General features: G+C 38.8%; 1 protein-coding gene across 1 annotated transcript; it reads right to left on the bottom strand.

Moving 5' to 3' along the window:
- Positions 1 to 4,785: 4,785 nt before the first annotated feature.
- LOC114411099 (F-box/kelch-repeat protein At3g23880-like) lies at positions 4,786 to 5,931 on the bottom strand. The gene has a single exon (XM_028374862.1). It carries the CDS (start codon positions 5,929 to 5,931, stop codon positions 4,786 to 4,788), a length of 1,146 nt encoding a protein of 381 aa, XP_028230663.1.
- Positions 5,932 to 14,380: the final 8,449 nt, after the last annotated feature.

Raw genomic sequence — 14,380 nt, 5'->3', positions numbered from 1 at the left:
ATCGTACGAAAAAATTACTAATTCATATCTCCAAAGATAATCTGAACTCAACTTTCAAAGTGCTAACCAGTTAACGGTGCCATTCACAAACTGTCCATCGCACTGCTGCAGAAAGTGAAAATCAAGGCAAGTTAAAATCTTTCTCCAACAAGTGTCACCCAAACAGTGAACTCTCACCTCCATTCTCTGTGATTTAATATCAGAAAGGACTACGACCACCTTGTAAGTTTCACTCAAATTATCATAGCCAAGAGCACACTTCACATGATACCATTTTGTTTTATAATTGGACGAATGGAGACGTAAGGGTACTGAATCTATGGACATGACCCTTGTGGCTGGGTTCCAAAATCGAAACCAATATTCCTGAAATTCATCCCCAGCAAAAGAATCACGCAAGCAAACCAACCCATTGCAAACACCAGAGACAAGGTAATTGGCATTGAATCAGTGGCAACCATCGTCAACCGTGGATGATGGGTTCTCGAGTAAATGACGTATCGAGCAGGATGCGACACAGGTAACGAGTTTATCATCCTCCGCGTTAATGTCCTTATACATTACTAGGATGTGGGTGTTTTTGGATGACCTATGAAGGTGCAATTTGACGAATGTAGGATGTAAGATAAGGGAATTCCAAGTCTTAGAAACGCACCTGAATTGCATGAGAGCCTTCACCGGAACCCATGACAGAATTTCCACAATGAGTTCCTCAGGGAGTAAAGAAGCATGAGGCATTTCAGGATACACGAGTCCAATGTGAGAAGAAAACCCTAATTATATAGACTTATGGTACCCAATCTTTGAAAGACTAAGAGCAAATACACTGCATTTTACTCCTAAGTATTCCTATCTTTCTTATAACTAAAACCAAGAAAATATTTCTTTCTTATATAGGACCGGATGTAATACTGAGTAAACGTGTAAAACACGGTAAGTGTGCTTGTTTACTCTAAAAAATAAGAAAACATTAAATTGGAGTTTTTTGTCTGGATCTTTAAATTGGAGTTAATTGTATAGGAAAATACATTTAATGATTTTTGAATAATTAATGAGGGAATTAAGGTAGTCATTTAAGAGGATTTAAATTATTAATTTCTCTTTGAGAATAACTTTACTGAAAACTTTGTTTTTTTTTTTCTTTATTAATGAGTTTTTTTTTTCCAAGCACAAGTGCTCTACCATGTGCAACCTTTTTTGTTTAGTTTACCAACAAATTGCTAGTTGAGTTTTGAGTTCAATACTCTACAGCAATACTATGATGATCCAAAAACATTGTTTAATTTTATTTTATTTTAATTTTTAAGCACCATCATTTTATACTATCAATCAACCAAAAATAATATTATTAATTAGTATGATCTTGATTAAAAAAATTAATATGACTTTAAAGATATAATTATTGTAAAGGTTAATAAACTTATATATATGATAAATTATTATGAGTTTAATGTCTATTTTGATATTATAAAATAATTTTATACTGACATCCAATCACAAATCACTATTTAAATTACGTTAAGATCATTATTTAAAAAATTAACAAATTTACCATACATGATAAGTTGTGATGGAATGAATATATAAAACTTTTTACACAATTAATATATAACATTTTAGCTCAATTATTATTAGATTATAATGTGAAAAATCTTTGTATCATATATGCATTAATTTTTTCAAACTTATAGTAAGACCAATTGTTCTAGTTGGAAACGTCCGAATAAAATACATCAACATTTCTTAAAAGTTCTTTAAACAATAAATATTACATTAATGAATGATTTTAAATTATTATAAAACTCACTATATATATATATATATATAGTCTTCATGGACATATAATATGAAAACATTAATTCAATGCATTATATTAAATGTTTTGCATCACTTAATTTAGTTTATAAAAATAAATTTATCTTAAATTTATAACCTTTTTAAAACTATGATTATCATTAATAATTATCTCTTTTAATGTGGGGTATTTCTAATCTAAAAATAATTCATGCAAAAAATATTATAAATTGAATCTTATAAGCAAAAATCATTTTTAATTTGAGTCTTAAAATTGAAAGTATAAAGTAAACATTAAATATTTCTTAATGAAAGTTTTATGATTCTAATTTTTCAGTGTGCTAGTGGGCCCACCATGGACAAATTATATATAAATATGTAAAATAATGATAAAAATATAAATTAAGATAGAAAAAGTTAAGTTTACTAAGAACTAGTTTAGGATTAGAATTTTTATTGATCCTTATGCTATTTTGTTTATCCAAAAAATAAAATATGTAAAATTGATGAAATAAACTTAAGGTACCTACGAGCAGCACTGTTAGGAACGCTGTGAGAGAGAGAGAGAAGGAAAGTATGTTTCTTAAATTCGAGGCCAAGTCCTCCTGACAGACTACACTATTCAGGAATAAAGTTCTTTTTCGTAAGTTTTATTTACGCTGAGATACTTCTTTTATACACGGGTATGTTACGACCATGAACAGCTTTCCTAACTAATTCACGTGCCAATATAACAGACTAACTAACTTGCTGTTAATACAACACGTGGTCTTATTATCACACGTGATTTACAACACGTAATCTTCTAGATGCTTCGGACGTGTGGAACTCCTTTGTCTTTGTGGTACTGGTTCATCGTGGCTGCTATCTTCCTTAGTTGTGTTGCTGCTGCTAACATCATCCGACCCTGTGAAACTCACCTTGTCCTCAAGGTGATGAGCATGGCAAACATCATCCCACTTTTCCCACGTGGAGTCTTCCGGAGGAAGACCAACCCATTGAACAAGAACGAAACGAGTTGGGGGGTCCACAGAGAAGTCCATTCGAGAGTCAAGGATGGCTAGTGGCTCAAGTATAGGGTGTGGGGAGGAAGTATCCGCCGGAAGGGAAGAGGTTGGGAGGTCAAGAGGTCTGTGATGAGGGCGTAGTAAGGAACAATGGAAGACGGGGTGGATACGAGACCCTTCAGGTAGTTGCAAACGGTAAGCAACGCTGCCAATGCGTTCCAGAATGGGAAATGGGCCGAAGTATCGCTTCATGAGTTTATGATGACGCTGAGAACGGAGGGACAGCTGGCGGTGAGGTCTAAGCTTAACATAGACTAACTGGCCGATCTCGTACTGAACATCGCGGCGTTTCTTGTCCGCAAAATGCTTCATCTCGGCTTGTGCTTTGAGGAGTTTGCGGCGAAGGGATTCATGAAGCTCAGCTCGTGAATGGAGAAGGGTGTCAACGGCCTCATTTCGAGAGGACCCCAAGACGTATCCCGGAACGGAAGGTGGGGGTTTCCCGTAGATAACTTCGTAGGGAGTGACCCCAGTTCTGGAGTGTTGCGAGGTATTGTACGCCCATTCCGCGAGGGGAAGAAACTTATGCCATTCCTCTGGGCGTTTGTGGATGAAGGACCTCAGGTACTGCTCGACGCTGCGATTCATCACCTCCGTTTGGCCATCTGATTGAGGGTGGTAGGCGGTGGTCATGCGGAGGGTGGTGCCACTAAGCTTAAACAACTCGCGCCAAAAGGAACTGATAAACACGGGATCGCGATCAGAAATGATGCTGGAAGGGAAACCGTGGAGCTTACACACGATATCCAGGAAAAGTGTAGCTACTTTAAAAGCCGTGAACTGAGTTGGCAAAGCACCAAGATGGAGGCCTTTCGAGAACCTATCGACGACCACCAAAATGACTGTGAAGCTGTGAGAGCTTGGGAGATGGGTGATGAAATCCATCGAGAGGTCTTCCCAGATACCAGTGGGGGGTGAGATTGGTTGAAGGAGCCCAGCGGAGTCACGTGCTTGACTTGTTGGCAGACACGACATTCGCGGATGGAGGACTTAACGTCAGCAATCATGGTGGTCCACTGGAAATTAGAACGAAGATGGTGGAGGGTCTTCTTGACACCAAAGTGACCTCCGAGAGGGGTTGCGTGGTACTCATGTAATAATGCAGGAATGAATGGATTGCGAGAGTCAATCCAGATGGCATTCTTGAAGAAAATGAGCTCATTGGCGATGGTGAAGTGGGGGTGATCCTCTGGGTGAGCCTGAATAGCTTTCTTCTGTGTCTGAAAATCAGGACTAGCGAAAAGGGCCTGTTTTAGTTGAGTGAGGAACTCGTGGTGGGGAACAGAGAGGAGAAGGCACTGGGCTTGTCCGGTGTGATCAATGCGCAAGAGAGAGTCTGCGACAATATTGGAGGAGCCAGCTTTATATTGTATGTCGTAATCAAACCCGAGAAGCTTTGCCAAATAAAACTGCTGTTCTGGAGTTTGAATGACCTGAGACATAAGGTCATGGAGGCTACGGTGGTCGGTGAAGATAGTGAACTTATGGCCAAGTAAGTACTGACGCCATTTTCGGACGGCAGCCGTGATCGCGTGCAAAAAAAAATTGCCGAACAAATGACAATATTATCAAGTGAAGAATTAAAATAACTGTCTTTTCTTTAAAAAAAAAAATATTACAAACCGAAGAATATAATATTTCAGAATCAATTTTGTTTCGGTAAGATCATGTACTAGCTTACTACTATAAATATAAATTAAAATAAATTCATTCAAACCAAAGACATTCAACCATTTGCAATAGCCAATATAATCATCTGACAAAGTAATCAAGCAAAGAACCACCAAAATTATTCATTCTCTTGGTCCCGTCCATACATTTAGTTACAAGGCTTTGAAACCACTTACATGATTAAACATAGATTCAAATAAGCAAATGCAGGATAACTTAATTTGGATACGGAAAAACCAAGCTTTGAACATAATCATAAGAAAAAAAATGAAAATTTGCCGTTCTTGAAAACTTCAGTACACTGTACTCTATTATCTTTCCGATTGTAGACAACAAATTCCTCACCTTCATTGTTTGCCAGCAAAAAGAGATCAATATTTTCAGTCATGCACAATGGTATCATTGGACAAGATGGAAAGTCATGAACTTGAAGATGCTGATAACTTACATTCAGCAATTGAGTCCAAGATTTTTCAACTCCAAAGTCCATCATTTGCCAAACAACAAAATGGGTTCTCCTGTGCTCATGAGAAAGACACATGCAGCCCTTCAAAACCCCGAGAATAGGCTCAACATGAGGGACTTCAGAAAGACCATCAGGCAACAACAAATATTTGTATGTCTGGGTCTTTAGATCATACGAAAAAATCACAATCTCATTAACATTAACATCTTCCCATCGATAATAAGAACTCGACATATGGAGTGCTAACCAGTTAACAGTGCCACCCACAAACTTTCCATCAAGTTGTTCCATAAACGGGAAAACATGACAAGTTAAAGTCTTTCTCCAACGAGTATCACCCACGCTGTGAACTCTCACTTCTGTTCTCTGTAGTTTAACATTCGAAAGGATTATCACCACCTTGTAAGTGTCACTTAAACCATCGTAGCCAAACCCACACCTTGGATACCCACAGACCCAATCATTCCGCCCAGTTTTATATTTGCGCCAATGGAGACTTAAGCGTGGCGAATCTTCGAACATAGTCCTTGTGGCCGGGTTCCAAAATCGGACCCAGTATTCCTCATAGTCATCCCTATCAAGAGAATTAAGCAAGCAAACCACGCCATTACAGACACCAACGACAAAGTGATTCTTGTCGTTGAATTGGTAGCAACCATCGTCAACAGTGGATGATGGATTCTCAAGTAAACGACGTATAGAGCAGGTTGCAGCGAAGGAATAACAGTTATCGTTGTTCCTGTTGTTGTCCTCAAATGTTAATAGGACGTGGGGGTTTTTGGACGACCTTTGGAGGTGCAATTTAACCATGATTGGATGGGAGATTAGGGATTTCCAAGTCTTGGAAACACACCTGAATCGGATCAAAGGCTTCACGGGAAGCCATGACAGAATTTCTACTATTAGTTCTATGGGGAAGGTTTCTTTGGCCATTGTTGACTACAACTTTACTGCTATTCCGAAATGCTACACAAAGACAAAGAGGCCCTGTGAATTTATAATTTTTATAACTCAGTAAAATTTTAATTTGTTTTTGGTACATGAGGAAAGTAAAGAGAAAATTTAGGCATCTTGCTTTTTGATTTAGATTGTAGCAAGTAAAATTTAGAAAGAAAATCTTTAGTTCCTTAAAAAAAAGTGATTTTTCATTTTTAAATCTTTAGGAATAAAGTGATTTTTGATTTTTAAAAATATGATATTTAATAGGGACAAAAATTATTATTTATTTTTTTACATGAAAATTACTATTTAATATTTATAATATTAACACTACTAGAAAATACACTTTCAACATTGGTTATTTAGAACATTCTACATCGGTTCTAAAACTGATGTTGAAAGTGACGATGTTGAATGTATGAATGTTAACATCGGTTTTGGAGAACCGATGTTAACATACATATGACAACATCGGTTCTCCAAATACCCGATGTTAAACACAATGAACAACAACAAAAAAAGTGTAGGCATGATGAACGTTGACATCGGTTTTCCAGTAAAACCGATGTAAATATGTTAGTTTAACATCGATTTTCTAGAAAAACCGATATTAATATATGCCCTTAACATCGGTTTTGCTAGAAAATCGATGTCAACGTTGATGATGCATACACTTATTTGGTGTAGTTCTTTGTGTATAACATCGGTTAATTATAAATAACCGATGTTAATATTCAAATATTGACATCGGTTATTGATAATTAACCGATGTTAATGTACACTAGTTAACATCGGTTTTCTACAGATAACCGATGTTAAATTACAAACGCTGACATTGGTTATACACAAAAAACCGATGTTAATATACAAATGTTAACATCGATTTTCTATTATAACCGATGTTGGTTATGATATTAACATCGGTTTTTGTTAATAACCGATGTTGTTTTCAAATATTTTTTTTTATATATACTTTCTGTTTTTACAGTAAGCCCAAAATTGTATCTGTCAAATGTAATTTCAGAAGGCCCAATTCACAGCAAATAAACATTTTATTCTGCTTTCAAGCAGTTTTAATGATAATAAACATCAAATAATTGATTTATATATTATAAAAGAACTATCAATAAATGAATTGAATGTTCATGTTACATAGAAAATGTAAAAAATGTAAAAAATGTTAAAAAATGTCCCTAAATCCTAGGCCTGATCTCTAATTCGGAGATAAAATTGTGCCCACTGGATCCGCAATGCTTTTAATCTCTTAGGTTCCAATGGTCTAGGGTCGTTAAAATACTGCATGATTAAATAAATCATATTAAGTTAATAATGTAATATAAATTAAAATAAATCGATTTTCTTTGAAATAAACTTACCGCTTCCCAATTATTTGTAAAAGTTCCTAAAATGATGGTGGACATCCAGTGCATGACATAGTAGCCGCACTCAGTAGTTCCTTTTTGTCTATTACACTAAATACATAATGAAATTTGGATATTAATTAAACAACTAGTGTACAGACACATAAAGAAATATATATAAGTAGAAGTTTTATGTAAATGACGTACCTTGACGACAATCCACCTAGCAGGAGCCTTTGATTTAGGTTGTGGAGCATCATCAAGACCCTTGATAGCACTGTTCCATATGAGTAACAATTAAAAACTGGTGTTGTACGTTGAGGTATTACAATGCAAATGTATTGAAAACAACACTAACCTATTAATAATCCCCTTAATGTAGTTGTCTGGCATGTTATGCAATGAACAAAACCAGACAACTAAGTGTTCCTTGGGCAGGATGACCACCATCTGCCAGTGTCCGCTGCAGTGGAACCTAAAATGGGTTAGTACATTAGTAAACATTAATTAAATTTTGTTATTTTGTGACTTACCCATTTAGGTAGGCTCCAAGATACACATCGCGTTGTGAACTCTGCATCCAACTCTTTATGTAACTTTCAGATTCAAACTGCGATTGCCCAAACCTCTGAATGGACTGAGGCTCGAGGAATCCATAGATATCAGAATTCCCCGCTCGCATACATGTTTCAGTGATATGCTTGTTTATGTTAAGTCAAAGTTAAATATTTATGAATTGAAAGCCATAACTTAGGTAAATAAAAGCCTTTTATATAAAGACTTACAGAATCCACAACTGTAACACTGATATGCTGAGACATTGACCACCGTGTGCGATTTCGGAGAGGTCTTCGTGCTTTATGTATAGGGGGAAATCTGGATTAACGACCCCGAACACGGTGGCATCCCATCTAACCTGATAAGGCCTCAAGAAAAGCTCTGGGATGGTCAATGTCATCAGATAAAGCGGATCATCGACCTCCGGATCGGGCTTCAGAGGTGGTTTTGGCGGAGACACAGCTACCTGTTCATGAAACAAAGTTAAATAGCCTAATTTGAAAAGAAGAAACATATAGTAAGGACAATAAGTACCTGCTGTGATAAAGACTTGACCAGATGTGTCGGCCAAGCAAGGAAGGTGTAAAGTGCCTGCCCCACTAAGAAAACCTCATCAGTGGGTACAGGAACTGGAGCATCTGCATCTCTAACCTCCTCCACACTCACCTTTACTTGGCCAGGCAACAAAGGAGTGTTATGAACAACAGTGGATCCCTCATAAACTCTCCCGATGGCAACCAGGCGTGCAGGATCTGCTTCTATGTACAAGCCGCACCTGTCAGAGTCACCGGTCTCAGGATCGTTTCCTGAGGGATCAACACAACTCCCCTTTCTGCTTACTCGAGGACCGGAGGGACCAAGACCAACCACAGGCTCAGGAGGCACTGCAACTCCCTGAGATTGCATCTGCGACTGAAGGTGGCTGAAGGATGCCATGACCTGCCTCGTCACTTTCTCTGTGATGGACTCCTCTAGCTGGTCCCTGATCTGCTGAGTCAGCTGCTGTAATTCGTTCGGAGGCAGGGAGGAAGCGCTGCGGGACGTCCGTGGAGCCGATCCAAAGTATTGTTTGATGGTGACACCGGCTCCAGCAGCACGGACACGTCCAGGGTGCTCTGGACATCCAATAGTAGCGGCCAAAACATCCTAACGTCCATGGGGGACGAACAATCCCTGTGTGGCCTGCTCCTCAAACGAATCCTGCACAGAAAACACACAGTGGTACATGGCATTCTCAAAATATTCAAACATAATTGTAATGGTTAGTTGAACATGACTTACAATCTTCTCAGCGATTTCCTTTGCGGCCTCAGTCGTCATCTCCCCTGTCTTCTTCGTGCAGGCCATCTTCCACTTCACGTGGCGTCTGACCGGGGATGGAGGGTCGATGACGCCATCAACGCTTCCTGACTGTGTGGCTTCTTGCATCTTCTTCTTGGTCTTCTCAGCCAGGAGCTTCTGCTCCAAATAATCATAACCCCCACGAGACAAAACGTGGGGGGCAGTATTGTGCTTCTGGATGGCCTGTGCCTTCATGCGCACATCCTGAAAAAATTAGACAATAATGTTTGAAATGGGTAGAATGAAGTATAACAACATGATGTTTAATATGAAAAACAACTTAAATGGCAAAGGAACATACCTCCCAAGAAGGGTCTCTGCGAGTCTGGCAAAACTGGGCCCACTTTTCCTTGCTGATGCCGTATTTGTCACAGACAGTGTCCTCGACACCGTCCTGATCGGCTGCAAGGGCCCATTTCCTCGTGAGGTCTGATTTAAACTGCCTCCATCTCTCCCCCACGGTCTGTAGTAACTTCCTTTTCGTCCTACTGTCAGAAGCCTCTGGGATATCAAATTCCGCCTGACAACATGAAACAAAGTTTATTTGTTACAATAATGAAATTTTTTGGCTATTAATTACACACAATCAAATAAGAAAAGAGAAATACCTGAATATCCTCCCAAATCAGGTCCTTCTGAGCAGTAGGGACCTCCTTCCAGTTCTCGTAGGTGATGTCCACCTTATCACGTGCCACAATCCCCAAATATGTTCTTAATTTCTTCTTGTGGGGACCGTCGGCCTTCCCTGTAGCAGGATCAACATGCACCACTGGTCTCTCAACACCAGGTGGTCTAGTGGACAACGATCGTAGGCGTGAGGCTTTGCGTGTCCGCTTCACGGTAGACATCGAAGCCGATGCGTCCGAAGTAGGAGGAGGAGGAGGAGGAGAAGGAGGAGAAGGAGGAGGAGGAGGAGGAGCAGTAGTGGAGGCAGGTGGAGAACCCATGATCTTTTATACAATAACATACAAAATTGGATTAATGAAAAGAGGATTAGTGATAAGTTTTTTTTGGAAAGCAAAAGTATAAGATTATTAAACAAAACCCCACCACATAAGGAGACAAGACAAATTAACCAAAGGACTTTGAAAGATAGGTAGTTGTGCTTTTTAATTGTGATTTCATCCATGTTTTCTTTGATATTGATTTTCTTAGGACTTCATCCATGTTTTGATAGCATTTGATTTTCTTTTTTGTAGAAAAGAAAGAGGGGAACGAGCAACAATTTGAAGGTTGTACATTCAGGAACTAAACAATTCAAAATAGCTAGTAATAAGAGGGATTTGTTTTTGGGATTTTCTGAGCACCAAGAGCGGCTACGCAAGAAGCTTGCACTTGAGGAGGGAAGGATATTTGCAGCTAATGAACAACTTTCTTAACTATTTGTCCTTCAGATTTTACTGTTTTTTTTCTTATATGTAAATATAAATAATATAAGGTTATGCCATAGGGACATGGTCATTTTTACCCCTAACAATCTTAGAAGTAAATATAGACCATGTTTTTACGCCATACCCTTATACCATTTATATTTACATATTAGCAAAAAGAAACAGTAAAATCTTAAGGAGAGGGATGAACATTCAGGATACTGCTTGTCCTTTATGTGGTGATGTGCAAGAGGAGGTGGGGCATCTATTTTTCAATTGCAAGAAGATACTAGGGCTTTGGTGGGAGTCCATGAGCTGGATTCAGGCTATGGGACCTCTATCAGTCTCTCCAGTGGACCATTTTCTTCAGTTTTGTGATGGTTTTGGAGCTGAGAGAAATCATAGTACTTGATGTGGATGGTGGGTTGCGTTGACAAGTACTATATGGAAGCATAGGAACTTCCTCATATTCCAGAACAAACCTTTCGAGCCGCGGAAGGTCATGGAAGATGCTATGTTCTCAATATGGTCTTGGTTAAAGGCTAGACAAAAAGGTTACAACATCAGTTTTAACCATTGGTCTTCCAACATCTCGGATTCCTTTGGTTAAACCTGTATGGGATAACCTTTTTAGGCAGGGTAGCTTGGGCTTTTTGGAGGGCAGCACCAATGGTGCCTTGTATTTCCTATATCCAGTACCACTTGTACTGTTTTTACATATATTAATATATATCTAATTTTGCCTTCCAAAAAAAAAATATATAGAAGCTACTTGGTTGGGAAGAATAAGGAGCCCACTAATATTTTGCAATATGCTGACGACACGACTTTTGAGGGAGAGGCTCTTTGGGAGAATGTTCTAGTTTTGAAGGCTTTGCTGCGAGGTTTTGAATTGGCTTCTGGATTAAAGATCAACTATGCCAAAAGTCAGTTTGGGATTATTGGAGGGATGGTCAACTGGGCAAATGAGGCAGCCCAACTTCTGAACTGCAGACAAATAGAAACCCTTTTCTATTATTTGGGTATCCCAACTGGGAAAATGGAAATGGGCCCTAGCTTCTGAACAAAAGATCAACTAGGAAGATGGAAGATAGGTTGTGGTGACAGAATTGATTTCTGGCATGACAGATGGGTAGGCGAATGCACTCTTAAACAACAATACAACCAACTTTTCATGATAAGCAGTCAGCAACACAACCTTATTTCAATGATGGGTAATTTCTCCCAGGACAATTGGAGATGGGATTTGCAGTGGAGGAGAAATCTTTTTGATCATGAACATGACTTGGCTGTGAGCTTTATGGAAGACATTACATCTATATGTATTCAGAGAAATGTGAAGGACATTATGATGTGGAAAGCTGAACCTAACGGTGTGTACTCCACCAAGTCAGCTTATAGCCTAATGCTGAAGCTAAATGATTCCGGTTCACAAGACAGGTTTTCTAAACTAATTTGGAATCTGAATATACCCCCAAGGGCAGCAGTTTTCATTTGGAGACTTCTTAAAGACAGGCTCCCCACCAAAGGGAATCTGTTAAGGAGACATGTGAATATTCAAGATGTTGGTTGCCCACTCTGTGGCCAAGGGCAGGAGGAAGTGGGGCATCTCTTCTTTAATTGTAAAAGGACAATAAATATGTGGTGGGAATCAATGGGATGGATCAAGGCTGTAGGACCCCTTCCAGCCTCCCCATTAAATCATTTTGTTCAATTTTGTGTTGGGTTTGGGACAAACACAAATCAGAGTACATGGAGTGCTTGGTGGGTTGCTCTAACTAGCATTATATGGCATCACAGGAATCTTTTGATTTTTTGGTGGGTTGCTCTAACTAGCTTGGGGTTTTTTGGAGGCCAGCACCAGAGGTGCTTGTATTTCTTTTATTCCAGTACCACTTGTACTGCTTTGATCATTTTAATAATATATATATTTTATGCCTTCCAAAAAAAAAATTCATTTCCTAAGGGACTCAATTCCTCATTCATTGAAACCAGTATGCAACATTTTACATCAAACACCAGTATATAACATTTTAAAGCAAACACCACTATATAATATTTTAAATGAAATAGCAGTATATACATGCTAGTTCCTACGTACGTACCTGGAGTTGCTATAACCCGAACGACCTTCAACAACAATGTCAATTAAAAGTAGTCTATGATAACCTGAAAAAAAAAAAACCAATGGTCATGGACATGGCTGACCCATTTGGAGAAGATTTTGGTATTCATTTCAACCAATGGTCATCCAATATCAGAGCAGGATTTAATCATATAGTAAGAAATGGAAGCCATTAAACCAAAGTCAATACTCATGAATGCTAGAACATCCATCAAGAATGATAACAAAGCAGTAATTTCAATTAAATTCATCTTAGTTTTTCTATTTTATAATCACTCCTAGGTTCTGTCAAGAGCAGACTTGATAGATTCCTAGTGTCAGATCAATGGCTAGCCCTATGGCCTGACTCATCCTAGCATGTTCTCCACAGAGATTACTCTGACCATTGCCCTGTAATTTTGAAAACTAAACTGGTTGATTGGGGCCCTAAGCCCTTTAGGGTGCTGGACTTGTGGCTCAACCAAAAAGGATATCAAAAGCTGGTGCAGGAGTCTTGGTCTAAGGATCAGCAGGGTGGATGGGGGGGCATTGTCCTTAAAAACAAGCTGAGAAATCTTAAAAATACCATCAAACAATGGAGTAAAGATATTGCTGATATCAATCTTAGTCGAATCCAGAATTTGAGACAGAAGCTTAATGACTTGGAAACTACAGCTGGTGATAGAGTTTTATCTCAAGAGGAGGTCAAAGTCAAGAAATTACTGCAACAAGAGCTGTGGGAGGTTTCAAATGCTTATGAATCCCTGCTGAGACAAAAATCTAGAGATAAATGGATTAAGGAAGGTGATAGTAATACAGCTTATTTTCACAAAGCTATAAATTTCAGAAGAAACTATAATGCTCTTCAGGGTCTCTTCATTGATGGGAATTGGGTTCAACAGCCTGACCAAATTAAGAATGAAGCTTTTAATTTCTTCCTTCATAGATTTTCTGAAGATAAGAGTTTCAGACCCACCCTTGATGGGGTTTTCTTCCACTCCATTGATCAGAATCAAAGAGAGGGACTCATTGCCCCTTTTTCTGATCAAGAGATTAAAGATGCTGTTTGGAGTTGTGGTGGTGATAGATGCCCGGGTCCTGATGGTTTTAATTTCAACTTTATTAAGGCTTTTTGGAAGATTCTGAGACCTGAATTCAGGAGATTTTTGGATGAGTTCCACTGCCATGGAAGCTTTCCTAGAGGCAGCAATGCTTCCTTCATGGCCCTTATCCCTAAATCAAATCATCCTCAATCCTTAAATGACTACAGGCCTATTTCTCTCATCGGCTGCATGTACAAAGTCATATCCAAGCTTTTGGCAAACAGGTTGAGGACCGTTATTTCGGGTATTGTTGATGAAAGGCAATCAGCCTTCATAAAGGATAGACATATCCTTCATGGAATTCTGATCCTTAATGAGGTGGTGGAGGAAGCTATGAAGACAAAGCAGCCAGTTATGGTCTTTAAAGTGGATTTTGAAAAGGCCTTTGATACAGTATCTTGGTCTTTCTTGGACTACATGCTGTCAAGACTAGGATTCTGTACTAAATGGAGACAATGGATTGCTGCCCGCCTTCAATCAGCATCTATTTCCATTTTAGTTAATGGTAGTCCGACTAAAGAATTCGCTCCTACTCGAGGTCTGAGACAAAGGGACCCTCTAGCCCCTTTGTTGTTTAACTTAGTGGGGGAAGGTCTCATTGGAATG

Source organism: Glycine soja, chromosome 5, assembly GCF_004193775.1.
Source record: "Glycine soja cultivar W05 chromosome 5, ASM419377v2, whole genome shotgun sequence".
Lineage (NCBI taxonomy): Eukaryota > Viridiplantae > Streptophyta > Magnoliopsida > Fabales > Fabaceae > Glycine > Glycine soja.
The sequence above is the reverse complement of the archived record's forward strand: the minus strand, read 5'-3'. Positions and strand labels throughout refer to the sequence as shown.